This window comes from Rhincodon typus, chromosome 25 (assembly GCF_021869965.1).
Source record: "Rhincodon typus isolate 14 chromosome 25, sRhiTyp1.1, whole genome shotgun sequence".
In the NCBI taxonomy this organism is placed as follows: Eukaryota; Metazoa; Chordata; class Chondrichthyes; order Orectolobiformes; family Rhincodontidae; genus Rhincodon; species Rhincodon typus.
Window position 1 is genome coordinate 1645217 of NC_063356.1, and position 22575 is coordinate 1667791.

At 44.0% G+C, this 22575-nt stretch overlaps 1 protein-coding gene across 2 annotated transcripts in view; it reads left to right on the forward strand.

The window, feature by feature from the left end:
- LOC125486086 (myoD family inhibitor domain-containing protein-like) overlaps nucleotides 1-22575 on the forward strand; it is an 81067-nt gene that overhangs the window by 28143 nt on the left and 30349 nt on the right. For both annotated transcript variants that reach the window (XM_048612172.1, XM_048612171.1), the window contains exon 3: nucleotides 14108-14218. In XM_048612172.1, the coding sequence (XP_048468129.1) occupies nucleotides 14108-14218 (111 nt within the window). The remainder of the gene's footprint in view (nucleotides 1-14107; nucleotides 14219-22575) is intronic.

A 22575-nucleotide genomic window follows, 5' to 3' on the forward strand; every position in this document is an offset into this window, starting at 1 on the left:
GGGTACCCTGGCACTGGTGAGGTGGCAGTGGCAGTGTGATATGCCTGAAGCGGGGTACCCAGGCACTGGTGAAATGGCAGTGGCAGTGTGATATGCCTGGAGGAGGGTACCCAGGCACTGGTGAGGTGGCAGTGGCAGTGTGATATGCCTGGAGCAGGGTACCCAGGCACTGGTGAGGTGTTAGTGTGATATGCCCAGTGTGGGGTACCCAGGCACTGGTGAGGTGGCAGTGGCAGTGTGATATGCCTGGAGCGGGGTACCCAGGCACTGGTGAGGTGGCAGTGGCAGTGTGATATGCCTGGAGCGGGGTACCCAGGCACTGGTGAGGTGGCAGTGGCAGTGTGATATGCCCGGAGCGGGCTCCCCAGGCACTGGTGACGTGGCAGTGTGATATGCCCGGAGCGAGGTACCCAGGCACTGGTGAGGTGGCAGTGGCAGTGTGATATGCCCGGTGCGGGGTACCCAGGCACTGGTGAGGTGGCAGTGGAGCCAAGGACTCCTGGTTGTTAGGTTCAGTGTGGGACTCAGTGGGCTGAGGTGGGCCCAGCGGTGAAGAGATGGCACCGAAAGAGTGACGAGGTGGGCCCAGCACAGGCAGCAAGGTGGTGCAGGACTCTCTTTCAGTTATATCTTTTTACGCTTGTTATTCTTAAACTATTCAAAATAGTGCCAGATCGTGGCAACAATTGAAGCTTTTCACTGTATTTTACCGTATTATTCGTGGTAAAATGCAAGTGACAACCATAAATCATTCATTCATTCTGCTTTTGAGCTATATTCAATATTCAGATTTATTTCTCCTATGTCCTGTCTCTGTAGCACCTTTTTTGATTTCCTTTTAACAACTTTGGCTCCTTCCTATTTGGTTTACCTCTCAGGTTCTCATCCCCCAGACAAACTGGTTTAAACCCACCCCAATCCCCAGAGCCAGCAAATCTCCCTGCAAGGCTGTTCGTCCTGGGCCCATTAAGGGGTAACCTGCCTGAATTGTACAGGTCCTACCTTCCCCGAACTGGTCCCAATTCCTCAGAAATGCAAGACCCTCCCTCCTATACCAGTGCCTGTCTGCCTACAGCTTCTCATCTGCAGAATGGCTACCCTCCTTTTCCAGCCTATCCCCATGGTCCACTGCCTCATGGATGCATGACAGTGATTCCAGTTCCAAAACCCAGGCCTGAGCTTGTGCAGGTAGTAACACTTCCTGAAGATGTGTTTGTCTGGGACGCATGGTTTGTCTGTCACTTCCACATAATGCAGAACATATAGTCCATGTGGCCTTTGTGACCTACTGCCTTGGAACTCTAATACTATTTGTTACCCTGCAAATAATTTATCCAGGCACCTTCCGAAGGCAGTTATATGGAGTTAGGCCACAGATCAGCCATGATCTCATTGAATAGTAGAACAGGTTCAAGGGGCTGAATGGCCTATTCCTGTTCCTATAACTATGGACTTAACATGAAAACATAGCAAGTTATTTCTCAAAAAAGGAGAGAAAAATTTCTAGAGATAAACAACTTTCACTATAAATATTAGAAGTACTAACTAAACCTACTCACCAAATATCCGCTTTCTGTGCCCTCGAGACATCACACTGCTGTTGGTCTCAGAGAAGCCTCATGATTTGTCCATTATTTCCTCTCCGGCTCAACTCTCACTCTAGAGACTTTATTTCTTGGAATAAACTGTAATTAAAGCACCTCTTTCCCCACACTGCCCCCAATTCCTACATTGACCCAAATTCCCAGCTATCCTGCCTCGGTTTCACTCTGATGAAGTCTCCCTCACTCTGAACATACGGCTTACTCTTTGGTTGTTATAAATCACACACTATTTTGATTTCCATTGGGTATTTTTTTCAAATTAAAGTAAATTTGGAGGAGTTAGAGGTAGCGAGATGGAAAGTAATTTCAAAACAGACAGCTGCTGGAAATGTCAGTAGATGCGCTGGAGAGATTTGAAAACAATTTGTTACAACTTCCCCAGAAATACATGGGGCTGGTTTTTACACAGTAGGTGCAGATGGCTTTTTTATTATTTCCCTGGGCCAGCATTTATTGGCCATTCCTACTAATCCAGAGGGCAGTTAAGACTCAACCACATTGTTGTGGGTAGGGAGTCACATGTAGGCCAGACTAGGTAAGGACAGCAGATTATACCAGATGACAACCAACAGTGAATCACGGTCATTATAAATGGCTTGGCATTCCAAACTCACATTACATTCGATTTTTGATCATCTGCCGAGTATCTGGATTATTAGTCCAGTGACATTACCATTTCACCATCACCTCACTGATGTGAAGTCATGGCATGGGAGTTTACACATGGGAAGGACATCAGCTGTTCTAAGCTGCAAATGTAAACTCTTGGCCATGTAATGTCTGAACTTCAATGAGGAGCTTACCTCAATGATCTGACCCTAGTAATTTGTTTGCACCAAAACACACTGTTCATCTCAAAGAGCTCTGGTGTAAGATTTATATTTTTATGCCTTGGGAAAACCCAGAGGCATGAAATGCCATGTGTTGGACCCCATCACATTGGTGTGGGATGGGGGAGACCGATTCAGGAAATGATTAATGTGGTAACATACCTGAAGATTGAAGGAGGTGGGTGAGGAGCTGTACAGTTCTTGAAGTTTTATGAAAACAAAAACATATTTGGTTCAGTCATGCCCATGAGAGAAGGAAATCTGCCATCGTTACCTGGTCCGGCCTGTACATGACTCCAGACCCACAGCAATGTGAATGACTCTCAACTGCCCTGTGACACGGTGTAGCGAGGCACGCAGTTCAAGGGATGTTATGGGTAGGCAGGAAACTGTGACCTTGTTTGTGATGTCCCTCAGACAGAAATGGTTGAGTTGAGTCTTAAGAGGGGGTTGTCACTCCATGTTCTAGGCCAGGAGATGTTCTTGGGGAACAAACGGTGAGAAATCCCAAGTTCACATCGTGTGGTTTTCTTTTCACGAACCAAAGGTTGTGCACTTGAGATTTCTGTGTCACATGTTCCCCACTTGTGCCCCATCCCTCACACTGTAAATGTGCAAACATAGAACATAGAACATAGAACAGTACAGCACAGTACAGGCCCTTCGGCCCACGATGTTGTGCCGATCCATTATCCTACTAAGATCAATCTACCCTGCATACCCTACATTTTACTATCCTCCATGTGCCTATCCAAGAGTCGCTTAAAAGTCTCTAAAGTATCTGACTCCACTACCACTGCTGGCAGCGCATTCCACACACCCACCACTCTCTGTGTAAAGAACCTACCTCTGACATCTCCCCTATACCTTCCTCCAATCACCTTAAATGATCCCTTGAATTCAGTAAACTGAAGGTGGCAGGAATGAGGACTCATGAAGAACCCAGACAGCACAATGTGGGTTTGGAAGAGTATTGATCATAGTATCAGTGCTACAGAGAGACAACAAAAGGAATTTGCGAGAGAGAGAGAGAGAGACAGAGAGAGAGAGAGACAGTTTGCAGGTGAGAATCAGAACCTCTACAGACTAGATGTTTCCGTAACACAGGAACACTAATCACCACAAGGAACAGTGGAATGGGACTCATAAATCAAGGCAGGAAAGTACCTTCGGTCACAAGGCACTGACTGGATCTCTTAATTATAAAGAATTTCTCAGTGTTGAAACAGCCTGTTAAAATGTTCAGTTTTTATTAATTGTCTGCATCCATGCAGAACATTGATGGGAGTCGGATGAATGACCAAGGTTTGAAATTCTAAGTTTGAACAAATTCATTTCTTAAAACTCACTTTTTAAAAACAAAAAAACCTTAAAACAGCATTCATTTCCAAATGAGATCTAAATCAATTAATTTATTTTTTTCAAACCCTGATCACATTAAGTACCAAAATAATGTGACGCATAAGCTAAGGATAATTAATAAGTATTTCGCAATGTACAGGAGGGAGACCATTACTTAGTAAACCGGATTGGAATACACAATGAGACTCGGGGTCAGTACAAAAAAGAGAGTGATGGGCTTGGGGCAGCCTTTTGGGATCTAACCTTGAAGTTAATCTAAAATGTAGGATGAAAGTTTCCAGAATTGTGAGCTGTTAAAGGAGATGTATAGAGTGAAAGGGAGGGATGGAATGGTATGAGGAATTGGCAGTGGGACCATTAACTGTGTAATGAAGACTGAGACAGCTTCTATTGCCTCCACATGTGTTCCAAGGAGTTGCCATTGCTGCTGTATCACTGAGAAGAGCAAGTGAACAAATCATCTTATCTGTTCTGCCATACTTGGGGGTTCAATATCAGTAATTACCATGTGCTGCTGGTGGATTGTAATTGGTTGTAAATAAATCTCAGCTGTGTGAATGGCATTGCCTTCCTCTCACATGGAGTATGATTACTGGCAGCTACAATTTATTTGGTTTTGCTCCTCAACAAGCAAACAGCCAATCCTGCCATAAAGGTTCCAAATCCTACCACAGCAGCTGGTGAAATTGACGTTCGGTGAATCATAGAATTTTACAGTACAGAATGAGACCATTCACCCACTGTGTCTGTACTGGCTCCTGAAAGATCTACCCAGCTAATCCCACTCTCCAGCCCTATCTCCGTAGCTCTCTAACTTCATCCCTTTCAAATACACACCCGGCTCTCTTTTTGAAACCTCCTATGGAATCCGCCTCCATCACTCTCCCAGGCAGTTCATTCCACATCCTAAAAATTCTCAGTAACTTTCTCCCCATCTCACTCTTCATTCTCAATCAATCTGGAACATGAAGTCCTCGTGGTGGTAACCAGAAAAACCCATCTGGTTCAGTTATATCCTTCAGGGAAGGAAACCTGCCATCCTTACCTGTTCTGGTCTACGTGTGACTCCAGACACACAGCAATATAGTTAACTCTTAACTACCCTCTGACATGGTGTAACAAGCCATTCAGTTCAAGGGCAGTTAGGGGTAGGCAAGAAATGGGGACCTTGTTTGTGATGCCCTTATCCCAGAAATCCTTGTGGATGACTAATATTGAATTTACGGCCCAGAAACAGGCAATTCCGCCCAACTGATTCATGCTAGGGCTAATGTTCCAAACAAACCTCCTCCCCATCTGACTTCATCTCTTTCCATTATCATACCTTTATATCTTCACCCTCAGTGTATTGTCTAATTTGCCTGTAAATATATTGATGTTATTACGACTGAACTGAGCAGGAATGTCTTCCCTCAAGAAGTGGTGTATCTTTGAAAATCTCTACCTCAAAGCTGGGTCATTGAACAAATTTAAGATAGAGATTAGTAGATTTCTGGAAACTAATGATATCAATAGACATGAATAGGGAAGTGTTGCTGCAACTGTACAAGGCATTAGCAAGGCCACACCTGCAGTACTGTATACAATTTTGGTCCTCTTACCTGAGGAGGTATGTAGTTGTATTGGAGGCAATTCAAAGGAGGTTCACTCAATTGATTCCAGAGCTGAGGAGTTTGTCTTATGAAGGGAGATTGAACAGTTTAGGCCGGTACTCTCTGGAGTTTAGAAGAATGAGAAGAGATCTAATTGAGGGAGAGAAGATGCTAAAGAGGATTGACAAATTCAACGTAGAGAGGATGTTTCCTCATGTGGGGCAATCTAGAGCCAGAGATCTAATTTTAGGATCAGGGGAGCAGAGTTCAAAACAGAGATGAGGAGCAATTACTTCTCTCAAAGGGTCATGAACTGTGGAATTCATTACCCCAGAGTGCAGTGGATGCTGGGACATTGACTAACTTTAGGGAGGAGATAGATTTTTAATCAGTAATGGGTTGAAGGGTTATGGAGATCGGGCAGGAAAGTGTAGTTGAGGCCAAGATGAGATCAGCCATGATCATATTAAATGGCAGAGCAGGCTCGAGGGGATGACTGGCCTCCTCCTGCTCCTAGTTCTGATGTTCTTATGTAAATGATTTTCCCAAAACCTTTCTGTCATTCACACTTTTTTCTCAGTGGGTGCAGCGATGGCTGAGGGAGGAAGCTGAGGCTCTACAATCCAATGTAATCAGCAACATTTCTGATCACTGCTACTCTCAGATTCCCCCAGCTCCTGCAAATATTCTTTACCTGGGGTTTAGGTCAACAGGCATTAGAGAGAGGTTCTCTGGGACTCATGCAAGGGTTGACTATTTAACTGTACTGAGCATTTTCCAGCCTGATCCTATCTCAGCCTATACCCACATGGTCTTTAAGGAGCATCAGGATAATAGGAAGGTGTGGGACCTCTCAAAGAGCGTGGTAGCTCAGGTGGGCACCGTCCATTGTAAAACCAGATGTGCAGTACCAGGACAACTATGGAAGCAAATTAGAATTAGAATCAGATTTTATTGTCACGTGTGCTCAAGTATAGGAATACAGGAGCACAGTGAAAAGTGTACAATGTCACCATTCACCAGCATCACCGTGATTACAAAACAATAACTAAACAAAAAACAACACTAATTTAACAAGAAACAGTAGCAGAAATGGTAGTGTCCGGGACATTGTCTGTAAGGTATGATTCTGTGAGTGTGACTATGTCAGGTTGGTGCTTGATTAGTCTGTGAGACAGCTCTCCCAATTTTGGCACTAACCCCCAGATGGTAGTGAGGAGGACTTTGTAGGGTTGACAGGGCTGTTTCTGCTGTTCACATTTCCAGTGCCTTAATTGATGCCAGGTCATCGACCAGTTTGGCTCCATTTTTTGAGGCTTTCAGCACTTTGAAACAACTGAGTGGTTTGCTTGGCCATTTCAGAGGACAGATAAGAGCCAACCATCATTGCTATGGATCTGGGATCACATGTCAGTCAGACCAGGTGAGGATGGCAGGTTCTTTGTGTAAATGACTTTTGGGAGCCAGCTGAGTGTTTACAATAGTTTCACAGTCAGTGTTGGAGTTTTAATACCAGGTTGTTCTTCACATTCACATTCAACCGTCTGCCACATTGGGATTTGAACACAGGTCCCCAGAATATTCTCTGGGGCTCTGGGTTACTCACCCAGGAGCAATATCATGATTCCACTGTCTCTGCCAGTGGGAGTGCAGAGGGCATTTCCTCACATCTAACCCTGTGTTGTTCCCAGTCGGGGTATCTTTGATGGTGCCTGAAATAGAATTATTCTTCACCTTTGGAGTCAATTAAAAATCAAATTTTATGGGAAGCTAGTTTTATGGACTTTTCTAAATTTAGTAACTGCATACTTGGGAAGGAGGGCATAGTGCTTCAAAATTTGAGGAAACAAATGGAGCAGATGAAAATTCATTGATAGAAAATTGTCAAAGAATGTGAGAGAGGATTGTGGACTGGAGGAGAGTGTGTAAACAGACACTGTAACACATCCTACACCTCTCTCCCTCTTTTCTGTCTGGGAGTGTGAGTGTTCCAATGGACTGAATGTTTTATCATTCGAGCCTTTATTTATATCCATGATTTAATTTCAACATTCCAATTCAGATAATTTAAGAGTATGTTAATTGGAATAAACCCTTGCTGTCTACATTGCTATACTGCATTCATATGGTTATTCTTTAAATGCCTCCTTTGTAAATTTATTTTCTTATTTCAGTGAGTTTCGGGCCCTGGGCCTTCATTCTTATTCCCTCAGGACTTGCAGATCATGAGAGTTACATCCATCTAAATCCTCTCCCTGTCGACAGCGTAGACCCAATTCATTCATTTGTGAAACAAATCTGGGACTCCCAGTCTGGGTCTCAGAACCACAGTCTGGTCACCAGCTGAAACTACAGGGTTGTGAGCTCTGAGAGAGTGTTGGTGGCTGTGTACCTCTGATTGAGTTCGAGCAGATGTGCTCCCTCTCTAACAGACCCTCACCTCTCTCAGTTCTCACTGAGGGCTCAGCACAATTTTCAAACCCCAAAATGGGGCCACAGTGGGAGTGAGGTTGGGAAGCAATATTCTCATCCCAAGGACCTATCTCGTGAACCTTCACTGAAATGCCTCCAGTGCAAGCTCCTTAAATATGGAGTCTGCACTCTCTGTTCCAGATGTTGTTCTTCAGAACTGAGGGGCCGGGCGGGGTGGGTGTTGGGGGTGGGGGGTGGTGTCAACATGAACTGTTTCTCTCTAGATGCTACCTTCTGAGTTTCTCCAGCAGTTTTGCAGTTTGCTTCAGCAGACCATTTGGTTTCCAATTCACTTGCTGGTACCTTCATGCTAATTTCCTGCATTCCCTCTATCAGTATACTCTAGTCCCTCTGAACATCAACACTTACAAGTTACACATTCTTTAAAAAATAGTCTGGCATAGTTTTAAAGTGAGTGGAGGTAGATACAGGGGAGACGTCAGAGGTAGGTTCTTTACTCAGAGAGTGGTAGGGCCGTGGAATGCATTGCCGGAGAGGGTAGTGGAGTCGGCCTCATTAGGGGCATTTAAGTGGCTATTAGATAGGCATATGGATGATAGTATAAGGTAGGGGTGGAGGTTAGATAGACCTTAGGTTTAGGGTAGAAGTTCGGCACAACATCGTGGGCTGAAGGGCCTGTACTGTGCTGTACTGTTCTATGTTCTATGTTTTCTATTCTTACGACAAAAGTGAATAATCTCACACTGCCGCACATCATACTTCAGTTGATACCTTATTGAAGCATGTGAAGTTGACAATGGTACATGGAAAAACAATCACCATTCTGTATACCACAACATGAACACACAAGCAGGTCACACTGAGTAGTGGCTCCACTATTTACATATGCAGAGTTTCAGCTGTAATTTCAATCAGACCACTGTTGGTAATCATCTGTTTAAAGCCAAGATTGTCCTGTTGGAAGAGAAGGAGAAACATTCTTTGGGTTTGAATAATTTGTTAATTGCTTTGCCAGAAATCTCCGATTTCCAGGATGACTGACATCTTTTGTGGAGAGTCAACGAAGGAGCTGGAGTGCCCCAGAATTACAGCTCTGTTCGGGTGAGGCCACACCTGAGTTCTGGAGCAGCTGGTTTAGCAGCTCAGTCCAGGGAATGTAGCCAGAGTGTCTGAGGACCTGCCAATGACCAGTCAATGGAGGCAGAGGGCCTAGACCTTTCTCCTTGGATTCAGACACCCGTGTTTGTGAAATCTTGGTTGTCTTTTTTGAGGGAGTCACCCTTTAGCTGAAGAAAGGATCAAAGAGGTAAAGCTGTCAACTTATTTCACTCAATGTATCAACGACATGCAATGACAGCAATTTTAGTTACAGTTAGAGGAAGAATTTCCTCCCTCTGATGAAGGTTAGAGCATATGATGGAAGCAGAAAGAGATTGACATCCTGAAATCTCAACTCTTGCCAAACATGCCTGGTAAAGAGGAATGGGACATTGGACAGGTCCTCTGGGACTGTTACAGACTACATTCAACCAACAGCCGCAAATGGTAGGGGCCCTGACACTTAAAGGGCCAACAGTTGAAGAAGATTTTGCACACTCTAATCACAAATTAATACCAGTGACGATTCAAAAGTTTCTCCAACCAACAAAGTGGCATAGTGGGCAGTGAAGAAGGTTATCTAAGACTACAAAGAGATCGCGATCAATTGGGTCAATGGGATGAGGAGTGGCAGATGGACTTTAATTTGGATGAATATAAGGTGTTGCATTTTGGTAAAACAAGCAAGGACAGGATTTATACAATTAGTGGTAGGGCCCAAGGTAGTGTGGTAGAACAGAGAAACCTAGGGGTTCAGGTACATAAATGTGCATCACAGGCAGACAGGGTGGTTAGCAAGGCGTTTAGCACACTTGCCTTCATCACTTAGACCTTTGAGTGTAGGAATTGAGCCATCATGGTGGGGTTGGTGAGGCCTCTTCTGGAAGACTGTACTGTACTGATCACCTTACTATTGAAAGGATAATATTAAACTGGAGAGAGTTCAGAACAGATTTATCAGGATGTTTCTGGGAATGGAGGGTTTGAGATATAAAAATAGACTGGATAGGCTGGGGCCTTTTTCACTGGAGATTAGGAGGTTGAGGGCTGACTTTATTGAGGTTTATAAAATCATGAGGGGCATAGATATAGTGAATGACAAGGTCTTTTCCCTAGAGTGGTGAAGTTCAAAACTAGGAGCATATTTTTAAGGTGAGAGGGGAAAGATTTAAAAAGGTCATGAGGGGCAACTTTTTTGCACAGAGAGTGGTTAATATGCAGAAGGAACTGCCAGAGAAAGTGGTGGATGATGGTAAAGTTACAGCATTTAAAAAACATGTGGATAGGTTCATGAATAAGAAAGATTTGGAAGGATATGGGCCAAGTGCAGGCAATTGGGACTAATTTAGTTTGGGAACATGGGTGGCGTTGGCTAGTTGAACCGAAGGGTCTGTTTCCATGCCGTATGACTCTATGACTATGCCTGCAACATGCGAGAAGCCATGGATCTTTGAGTTAAAAAAGGATTTCCAGACCTAGAGGATAAGGTCTCAGGCCTTCAACACAAATTCCTAGACATTGAAGCTTCAAGAAGGGCAACGATGCCCCATCATTATTAATGGGAGCCAGCAATCTGCACAGCATCTTCAGAACAGTGCACAAGGAATGTTAACATGAACATCGAGCATTGCAACAAAAATATCAAACCTGGCAAATCAAGACACCGTTCAACAATTGAAAGCAGCCTGTTGCCTGGGGGGAGACAACAGCTGAGTGATATTATTGCTAGTCTACTAACCCAGAGACCCAGGGAACATCCAATAAAATTTCTTGAAGAGTCTAATGATGACCACGAATCCATTGTCGATTATCAGAAAAACCCATCTGGTTCACTAATGTCCTTTAGGGAAGGAAACTGCCATCCTTACCTGGTCTGGCCTACACGTGACTCCAGACCCACAGCAATGTGGTTGGCACTTAACTGCCCCCTTGTCAATTAGGGATGGGCAGTAAATGCTGGCCTGGCCAGTGACACCCTCATCCTGTGATATAATTTAAAAATACCTAAAACTCTAATTCCTTTATAAAAGCCAGCATAATCCTACAAGACCGTAGGGTTTTTCTCTCTCATTAGAGAAGACGACTGGTGATGGTTTAAACTGAGGGTCACTATGTCCCAGGTGAGGGGAGAGTTTGAGAAGGAGATCCCTCATGGTAACCTCAGTCAGGGTGCAAATTAAACCCACGCTGTTGGAATTAACTCAGCATTGCAAAGCAGCTATCCAGCCAACTAGGCTAACCAAACCCCTAATAAACCCCCCATTTACACACCCACACACACAGACAGATACAGACTGGTCTGGGGAAAAAACACATGGGTGTTATGGATGGAGGGAAAACTGGAAAAGCAGCTCGGTGGTTCCCGTTCACAGGGATTGTTGAGATGATCTTTATGATCCTTGTGTTGGCCAGGTGCTGTTTCTCAGTTGTCCTTCTCTGAAAGATTCCATTGGTTTTCAAGGAGCACAGAGAAGCTGTTTCACTTTCAAAATGTCTCTGACTTATTGATTAAAACTCACAGCTTACGGCTGAAGAAATGAAAAACTGCTTTTCTTACCTTTTCAACCCTGGACAGCATTTATTGCCTGTCCCTAGCTGCCCTTGAGAAGGTGGGGGTGAGCTGCCTTCTTGAATTACTGCAGCCCACTTGCTGTAGGTTGACCCATAACACCAATATCTTTTCTCTGCACATCTAATTATCATTTGATTGTATTCCTATTCTCCACTTCGGTGCATTTCCCTGACAACTTGTTCCAGTAATCAACTCCCTTTTGTTGAAAGACGGCATTTTGCAGTTTTATTTTCTCCTTTTACCATGTTCATCATCATAGAATCCCTACACTGTGGAGGCAGGTCATTTGGCCCATCATATCCACACCAACCCTCTGAAAAACAGCCCACCCAGACCCACCTACCCCTGTGTTTCCCATGGCTAACCCACCTAGCTTGCACATCCCTGGACACTATTTAGCATGGCCAATCCACCCTAGCCTGCACACCTTCGGACTGCGGGAGGAAACCAGAGCACTTGGAGGAAACCCACGCAGACACAGGGAGAATGTGCAAACTCCACACAGGCAGTCGCCTGAGGCTGGGATCACACCCGGGTCCCTGGCGCTGTGAGGCAGCAGTGCTAACCACTGTGCCACTGTGCCACCTTTTTGTTGCAGACTTGCCTGTCCTTGCATGTTTTTCCAACAGCCAGGCACTTCCCCTCAGAGATTCACAAAATGCAAGCCAGTGAAGAGATTGTACCTGGCTCAAAGGACGAACTGCCTTTCCCAATCCAATCCTTTCTGATTTCCTCAAACAGTTTGCAATTTAGTTTTATTTATATCCCTGTGTTAAAATAGGTCAGGTCAGGTTCTGGGTCTGTTGACTGTGTTGTGCTGTGTGATTCTCTGATTTATATGTTAATAACAAACAGCAGCTTGTCTATTGAAACCTGGGGACTGGATTCAGACAGCTTCATGCTCAGACTCATGCTTGAGGTTAAATGACTCATTGCTCACACACAACCTCCCCATTTACATTGGTTTATTTATGCTACGGTTACAATTCCACAAGTGTCAGCCCTCTGTGTGTTAGGACTAGAAAACAGATAAATATCGAGAATGCAAATATCAAGCTGTCTGTGTTGCCTCAGTCTGCAGAAACGTCCCACAGCAGCAGAGCATAGTCTGCCGTAAGTTAAGATAAAACATACAGAAACATGAAGAATTACAGAAAGCCTACAACACAGAAACAGGCCATTTGGCCCGTTGTGCTAATGTTTGTGTACAGAATCTGCCTGAGCTTCCTTTCACCATAATTAGCTCTTCAACACCATCTCGTGAATCCCTCTGACCCCACACTGTCCCATGGTCTTGCTGTTCCCAGCCACCCCCATTACCTTTCACGTCTGATTTAACCCTAAGTTTTCCTGTCAGTTCCAGGTTGTCTCCCTCCTTGCAAGTCTTGAATTCTCTTCTGGTATAGTACCTTGGTTCTCCATCTTTTAACAGACGAACCATCCTTCCTTCCTTTATGTTTGAACTTTTGTAGAGATGCCCTGATAACTTTCTGGTGTTGTGGCCATTCACACTTGGATTTCTGATTGGGATTTCTGTTTGGATCGGGATAGGCTGGATTTCTGGTCCATTTCTTCGCCTATTGGAATTAATAGCCACAGTGGCTCCTGGCATAGAATATGCCTGTCCACAGATTGATGGATGAGGGCAGTCAAACTGACTGAAATGTCGGTCAATAATTCCTGCGATAATTCAGATGCAAGCAATGTCCATTATCCCTGGAGATCAATATTTGGCAAAAACCATTTGGGACGAACTGAGACCTCAGTTTCAGCTGTGCAATCAATTCCTATTCCCAAACTACAAGTTCCCGCTGACTGTTCATTCCATAGAAACAAAAGGCAGGAGCATTTTCAAATAATTTGAGTCACAGGTGTGTTTTTTCACTGTTCACACCAAAGAGTTTTGCAGAGCAAATAAACTATTTTTAGAGTTTTTCTGCTCCATTGAGTTGTTTTGGCTCTTCTTGTGTGTTGCACAGTGTTGTAGTTTTCTCAACCAGGGTGAGATGATTTCTGGTGTTAATATATTAACTGGTTTTATTGAGGCATTTGTATTACTGCAGGAGTGGCAAGGCTTGGAAATAAATATGGACTGTTTGAGTTTCACTGAATCTAAAACTTTACACAGAGATTTGATATTAACATCACGAGGACAGGGTAGGCTGTAATACGGGTCGGCACCATTTGCCTGCAGCCAAGCTAGTCTTTAACTTGATTCGTGGCATCAAAAGGATTTATCCAGCCACAGACTATTTCCAATCATTTATCCTCTCTTACCTCACCCACAGACTGATGTGCTATAATTAAACAGAAGAACTTGTAATTTCTACAGCAAGAATGTTGCAAAGTGCATTCCAGTTGAAAAACTGGTCAGTAAACACAGTCACTGTTGTAATGTTGGAAGTGCAGCAGCTAATTTAGCTGCAAACAGAAATGTGATAATGGAACAAAAACAGAAGTTGCTGGAAAAGCTCAGCAGGTCTGGCAGCATCTGTGAAGGTAAAAATAGGGTTAACATTTTGGGTCTGGTGACCCTTCCTCAGAACTTGTGATAATGATGGGATAATGTGTTTCTAGTAAAGTTGTTTGTAACAATGGATGTATTCTTTGTTGCAGATGTTGGGAATGAAGGAGCAAGAGATTACAGAGAGGACACTGCAGTATTCCTGGAGCAGACAGCTTCCCATGAGGCTGGAGGTCACAGTTCAGCAGGAAGTGCTATAACATGTGAGTTCAATTAGTTGTTAAAGTGGGGAGTTTGCTGAATGTTCAAAACATGTCATAATTCTCATATTGCTGAGATAGAAAACAAAATCTTTGCTCTCTGATTTTCAGGAATATTTCGGTAGGGGGCATTGAAATGGCGACATGGTAGAGTCATGGTAATGTCACTAAATCAAGAATTGAGAAACTCAGGCTAATGCTCTGTGAGAGGGATTGAAATCTTACCATCACAGCTGGAGCAATCTAAATTCAAATAAATAATGAGCCTGGAGTTGAAGGTTAGCCTCTGCGATGGTGACCATGGAGTAAATCTTGTGTTTTCTTGGGTAAATGCAAGTTGAATTGAGTTTTCTGGAGGGTATTTTGAAATGCGGCCAAGCCTAGTTTACTTGCTGTATCTTATCAAATGTGACTCATTACCTACGTACCACACCTCTAGGGTGCTCGTCTTGTCTGACATCTTACCCATTCCACCATGTACTATACCCACAACAATTCGCCACTGCCAAAATATCCTGGAATGGACTGACAATCCTGGTGCTAATGGAGGGGGAGGGAGGTGATGGCCTAGTGGTATTATCGCTGGACTGTTAATCCAGAGATCCAGATAATGTTCTGGGGACCTGGGTTCAAATCCCACCAAGGCAGATGATGGGATTTGAATTCAATAAGTATCTGAAATTAAGAATCTAATGACGACTGTGAATCTATTGTCAATTGTTAGAAAAACCCACCTGGTTCACTAACACCCTTTAGGGAAGGAAACTGCCATCCTTACCTGGTCTGGCCTGCCAGTGACTCCAGACTGCCTCTGAGCAATTGGGATGGGCAAATAACTGCTGCTTAGCCAGCAATGCCCTCAGCCTGTGAATGAATAAAGAAAAGAAAAATCTTTAAAAGCCCATTAAGCCCCGTTGTGTGGACACAGAAGTAAAGGTCCTGCCTAATAGGGTGAGGCACAGTCCAGTTGTCCTGTTTCCCCCAGGACCAGTGGAGAAAGACTTAACTCCAGGCCATATTGGCCTGGTCGAAGCTGCCAACTGCATCAGTGTAGTATCAGCTGTCGGAGATCATCGTCACCCTGCCAGGATCAGTGCTACTAGTTTCTCTCCAATATCTCTCTCTCTCTGCTACTGCACTCACCTCCTCCTCCTAAGGCTCATGCTTGACCAGCCTCACGATTGCTTGCAACCTCTTCCCTCACCGCTCCAAACCCCCAACACCACTGACCCTGCACGCCCTCTGCTCACTCATGAAACCTCCCCACCTGCACCAATAGTAACACCCACTTTGATCTCCTGTAATACCACCTCTCTCATTGCAGGAGGAGAGCAGCCCCCAGTGGGAGCAGAAAGAATCAGGATGCGTGGTGGGCTGCACGCCATTCTGACTCTGACCGTCCCAAATGGCTGACTGTGCCCAAGCTCCTGCACTTGTATCAGAGGCTGCCTTTGACTGACTGTGCTGGGACTCCTTAGGTGAAGGCCATTCGCCTTAACCTGCTGACATCAGGACAAGTTTCCTGCCTTTGTACCTCTGCTAAATAGCATGACAATACAGCAGCACTGTGATAATAAAATAAAACAACAAGCTGCAGACGCTGGAGATCTGAAACAAAAATAAATAGTTGGAGAAACTCAGCAGGTCTGGCAGCATCTGTGGAGAGACAATCAGAGTTAATGTTTCTGGTCTAGTGACTCTTCTTCAGAAGCTGCCAGACCTGCTGATGTTCTCCAGCAGTTTCTGTTTTGTTGCAGCAGCTCAGTGAGCTGTCCCTGACTGAGGAGACAATGTGCAGGCAGGGAATGCAGGGATGGAGTGAGCATCAGATTGGTTCAGAGAGAGTAAGTGCTCTGACAGTGATTGAGGATCCCGGAGATACAGCCTGGTGCAGTCCCTGAGCTGGGGGATGGTGTCCCTGAGCACACAGTGTCCTTGCTGCAGAGTTACAATCAGAGTCACCAGGGCAACCTAAGGGGCAGCATTGAAGGGCAGAGTGTCCTGTAAATGGATTGGAGATGGGCCAGGAGGGTTCTTAGAGGCTGGCACATGTCATAGAATCATAGAATTCCTACAGTGTGGAAGCAGGCCATTCAGCCCATCGAGTCCACACCTATCCTCTGAAGAGCACCCACCCAGATCAAAATCCCTACTATATCCCTGTGACCTTGCATTTCCCATGGCTAACCCACCTAGCCTGCACATCCCTGGACAGTATATGCAATTTCCCATGGTCAATCCACCTTACGTACACATCTTCGAACTGTGGAAGGAAACCGGAGCACCCGGAGGTAACCCATGCAGGCTCCACACAAACTGTTGCCTGAGGGTGGAATCAAACCCGGGTACCTGGCACTGTGAGGCAGCAGTGCTAACCACTGAGCCACCATGCCACCCATGTCAGATGCCAGTCTTCATGGATGTGGAGCATGTGTGGCCTGTACCCATGGAGATGTTGGTGCCTGGTTTCCAGCAGCGAGGGTCACCAGGTACTCACTCTGGTTTCCACGTCGAGAAATGTCGCCGTCAAGTTTGATTGCGCACGTTTGGTAAGATGGGAAGCTGAGTATTCATAAGATGAGCTGTGGTGTTAATAAGGTGTTCAGTGAGTGCTAATCCCCCTAAACTGGCAGCTTGCCTCTGCCTAGCGAGATAGTCACCTCACCATTTGTGAAAACCAGAAAGGACGCGGTGAGCTGATTCCGGATATCTCACTAATTCTGCAATATTTCTTGCCATTGTCCATTCAGGCCCCTACAAGATTCCACTAATATGGAACTATCATCGATTGTTGTAGAAACCCATCAGGTTTACTCAGTTCTTTTGATGGAGGAAATCTGCCATCCTTACCTGCTCTGGCTTATGGAAACCTCCAGACCCAGATTCTTAGCTGCCTCTGAAGTGGTCGAGCAAGCCATTCATTTTAATGGCAATTTGCTCACCATGCTTGTGGCGCCCATATCCCATGAAAGATTAAAACAAAGGATATCTAGACCGACATTCCATATTCCTTCCCCAGAATGCCATGTAATTTTACGCTGTCCTATACTGAGAGCTGACTGCTGCTGAGATAGTTTCATAACCTATCTGGTACTTTCTCCAAGCGGTTACCCTTCATCAGTGCCCATTGGCAGGATATTGATCATGGGTTGGGAACCAAAGTGAAATTGAGTTATAAGATGGTGGAACAGAAATAGGCCATTCAGCCCATCAAGTCCGCTTTGCCATCCAATGAGATGCTGGCCGATCTGATTACCTTCAACTCCACTTTCCTGCCTTTTCTCCATAACCCTCGATTTCCTTCCTAATTAAAAATCTGTCTATCTCAGCCTTAAATATACTTGATGCTTTAAAAAGAATTCCACAGATTCACTACCATTTGAGAAGAGAAATTTCCCTTTATTTCTTAAATGGGCTAACCTCGTCCCTTACACTGAGATTATTCCCTCTGGTCCTAGACTCTTCCACAAAGGGAAACAGCCTGCTGGCATCTACTCTGGCAAGCCACCAAGGAGTCTTATGTGTTTCCAAGGAGTACAGGTCCAACCTACTCAACATTTCGTCATACAACAATCCCCCATACCTGGTAAAAACCGAAAGAACTGCAGATGGTGTAAATCAGAAACAAAAACAGAAGTTCCTGGAAAAGCCCAGCAGGTCTGGCAGCAACTGTGAAGAGAAATCAGAGCTAACGTTTTGGGTCTAGTGACCCTTCCTCACAACTGATGGTGGCTAGGAAAATGTTGGTTTATTTGCAGAACATAGGGTCGGGGGAGGGGGTAAACTGTAAATGATAGGTGGGGATAGAGCCCAAAGGGAGAGAAGAACTGTTGGACAGATAGAGGTATGGATAATGATGTGCCTAGGAGGGTGAATAGCTATCGGTGGGGACTTTCATACCTGGTATCAGCCAAGTGAATCTTCTCTGGGCTGCCTCTAGTGCCAATATATCTCCTCCTATTCACAGTATTCTAGCTGTGGTCGAACAGATGCTTAGCTTAGTTTTGGCAAAACTTCCCTACTTTTCTACTTTATTCTCTATGAAGTAAAGGCAATATTCCATTTGCCTTCCACATTACCCTCTGAAACTGGATGCTAGCTTCTCGTGACTCATGCTCAAGGACTCCTGAAATCCTTCGGTGTTGGGGCTTTCTGCAGTCTTTCCCCATTTAAATAATAACCAGCTGCTCGATTCTCCCTGTCAAATTGCATAACCTCACATTTCCCTACATTATATTTCATCTGCCAAGTTTTTGCCCATTCACTTAACCCTATCTATATCCCTATGGCATCTCTTTGTGTCATCCTCACCACTTGCCTTCCCACCTCTTTTTGTGTCATCCACAAATTGGGCTGCAGTACGTTAACTTGCCTCATTATAATCATTAATATGTATTGTATATAATTGTGGCTCCTGCACTGATCCCTGTGACACTCCGCTAGTTACAGGTTGCCAGATTGAAATTGCCTCCTTTGTCCCAACTCTCTATCTTCAGTCAGTCAGTTAGTCCTGGTGATACCTTGGCAGTGAAAGAATGTTCTGTGAGAAAACTGGGCAAAACAATTCAGAGCAGCTTAATGAAGCTGTTTTACTCTAAAATATTCTTTAGCATTCAGTATCTTTGGCTGCCAACATCTGGCTTCTGTTGCTAAATAGAAATATTACAAGTTCCACAATGGTTTCAACTGAAAGCGGCAGAAACAGAGTGAGTTTTCCTCATTCCAAAATCATTACAGCCATCAGGACAGATGGACATGTATCTATCACGAATGTTGGTGGAAATTTCAAAGCTCAACCTTCACATGAACAAAGAGAATCCTTGATCTGACTTGGAATTAAGCCTCATTGTATATTAAAGAGGCACCAGAAGTTTAATGCTGACAGGGAAAGCAGTGGAACTCTTGATGATGGCCGTGAAAGAAATGCAGCAAGCATTCACAGCAGGAAAGGTTCTTGGACCCAACATATCTTCTCAGTTTAATGGATCAGTTCACCCTATCCCTCCAGACTCCACCTACCGAATCTCTTCCCTCCAAGCCATGTCTATATCTTCTCCCCTGGTCAACTTACAGCAGGTGGACTGCAGCGGTTGGAGGAGGCATTTCTTAATTCACATGTGAATTTGGACAATGTGAGCAAGATACTAGAGAGTAGCTAACTCCAGAAAGAATTTCTATCCAGGAGGTGAAATAGTGGGCGGGTCCAAAACACGTGTTTAAGGAATTGTGTAAAAAGATAACTCATTCAATTTCTGTCTTTGATGGTCCATTCAAGATATCCGTGACATTTATTTTATCAAGATGTGGGTGTCACTGGCTGGCCAGCATTTATTGTCTGTCCCTAATTGTCCTTGAGAAGGTGGTGGTGAGCTACCTTCTTGAACCCTGCAGTCCATGTGCTGTAGGTAGACCCAAAATGCCCTTAGGGAAGGAATTTGAGGATTTTGACTCAGTAACAGTAAAGCAACGTTGATATACTTCCAAGTCAGGATGGTGAGTGGCTTGGAGGGGAACTTGCAGGTGGTGGTGTTCCTATGTATCAGCTGCCCTTGTCCTTTGAGATGTAAGTGGTTATGGGTTATGGAGGGTGCTATCTCAGGATTTTTGGTGAATTTCTGCAGTGCATCTTGTAGATAGTACACGGCTGCAACTGAGCATCAGTGGTGGAGAGAGTGGATGCTTGTGGATGTGGTGCCAATCAAATTAAGAATCAATAACATTGTTGTGGATCTGGAGTCAGGTATAGGCCAGACCAGGTGAGGATGGCGGATTTCCTTCCCTGAAGGACATTAGTGAGCCAAATGGGTTTTTCCAACAATTGACAATGATTTTATGGATACCAGCAAATTCTTAATTAGGGAAGGAAGCTGCCATCCTTACCTGGTCTGGCCTGCATGTGACTCCAGACCCGCAGCAATGTGGTTGACTCTTAACTGCCCTCTGGGCAATTTAGGGATGGGCAATAAATGCTTCCTAGCCAGCGACATCCTCATCCTGTTAATGAATAGAGAATAAAAGAATAAAAGAAATCCCACCATCAGCTATAGCAAAATTCAAACCTGGGTCCCCAGGACATTTTCTGAAGAAGGGTCTAGGCCCGAAACGTCAGCCTTCCTGCTCCTCTGATGCTGCTTGGCCTGCTGTGTTCATCCAGCTCTACACCTTGTTATCTCTTTCCCCAGAACATTAGCTGAGTTTCTGGATTAACAGTCTGTTGATAATACCATTAGACTATTAACTCCTCCATAAAAGATGTAGGAACATTTCCCTGGAACTTGGTTCCCTTCTTGATTATGAAATGATAAATTCAGCCACATGTTAAATATGAAGTTTTACATCTTCATGCTTAAAAGTTGTTAATTTGCAGATTAGTTTTCAATCCAAAGCAAAGGGTTTGTTAATTAGTTTACAGGGCATGTTCAGCCTCTCCTAAACATTTCCTTTTTGTATGTCAGTGATCTCCTCTGGTTATTATTTCCAGCAGACAATCCCAGCAATCAGTAAAGAACATACCTGACTGAATCCCCACTTGATCAGTCACCAGTGCAACTAGATGTTGGGCAGAAACCCCAACAGGAAACTGGGTTCCTGTGTCTGGGTTATATGCTTGGGAAGAATGTTGGATAAGGTCACTTACAAAGTCTGCAGTGTCCAGTCGAAACATGGGCTCCAGATAACTTCAATTCCGTGGCATTGATCGTGAAACAGTGGCACAGATGGTGATAGTTAGAAAATCCCTTATTGTTTAGTCTGGATCTATTATTGTTGTGTTGAATTGCATTCATTCTATCATACCACTCTGTGTGAATATACCCTCTTCCCAAAATATGCTTCTTTTTAATGTAGCTGCATTTGGCAAGGAACCTGAATGAACTGTTTCACTATTATTCCATTCCCCAGTTGGTGGGAAGTGGGAACTTGTCAGCCTAAAGGCATACAGTGTGTGTCATAGAGGTGATGTCACAGCATTAGCTAGAGGTAGACAGTGGGGTGCACTGCAATGAAATGTGCTTCAAAAACACATTTCATTTAAAGGTCCGAACTAAAATTGCTGTCTGATTGGTTGTCACCAATGGCAACCTGAGGGACCTTATGCAAATGATTGCTAGTGAGGTAAAGTTGACATTGAGAAAGTTTAAGGATTGGTGATTGGAGTAGATTATAGAATTAACGAGCCCCAAATAAATGTTTGACCAACTAAAGAATTGGTATATATAATACTCATGCTTGTGGGCTAATAATATCACATCTGATAGAAATCAGGATTTGGGATTTGTATGGGTTCCAAGCCAAGAAATGCTCTCCCTGTAATGTCATTGTCTTATTACTCAATTTTATCTACCCAAAGTGGGTGTATGGCTGGAACCACATTAAAGGGCGGTGAAAAAGCCAGTGTTAAAATGCAGACTGTATCACACATTCTTCTGTTGATGATGTTGGTTCTTTTGATGACAATCCAAAAACTTTATGGTCCAGTTTTCTAATGCCAGAATTTTTTTTAATTTCCAGATTTGATTAAATTGAATTCAAATTCACATGATAGAATTAAAAATCACTTTCACTGGATAATTAGCTCAACTATCTGGATTATTGAACACCATCATATTCCTGTCTGTTAACCTAAACTTGGAGGTAACTGGATAACATAGCCTGTTGCAATAATTTCACCTTCTTGAACACAGTCTGAATCCAACCCAGAATGAGAAACAAACCAACAAAAACAGAAATTGCTGGAAAAGCTCAGCAGGTCTGGCAGCATCTGTGAAGAGAATTCAGAGTTAACTCAGCATCTGTGGAGAGAAATCAGAGTTAATGTTGCAGGTCCAGTGACCCTTCCTCAGAGTTAACTCTGATTTCTCTCCCCAGATGCTGCCAGACCTGCTGAGCTTTTCCAGCAATTTCTGTTTTTGTTTCTGATTTATAGCATACACAGTTATTTTGTTTTTTTTAACTGAGAAATGAAATATTTTTTCTCTCACCTTACTGTAAAGCTCTCACATGGAAAACTTTTGTCCATTAACTGTATGAAAATAAAGGGTTCAGAAAAAATATCACCAGAACTCAAGGTTAGTAGATATGGTCCCTGAGATATTGAAGTAAGTCTGGAAAGTAGCAGTACATAAGGGGGTAAAAATTGTTTCAGAGATAGTAGGAACTGCAGATGCTGGAGAATCTGAGATAACAAGGTGTAGAGCTGGATGAACATAGCAGGCCAAGCAGCATCAGAGGAGCAGGAAAGCTGACGTTTTGGGCCTAGACCCTTCTTCTGAAAATACAACAAAAAGGCTTAGATTTACATAGATAACAAGGTGTAGAGCTGGATGAAGACAACAGGCCAAGCAGCATCAGAGGAGCAGGAA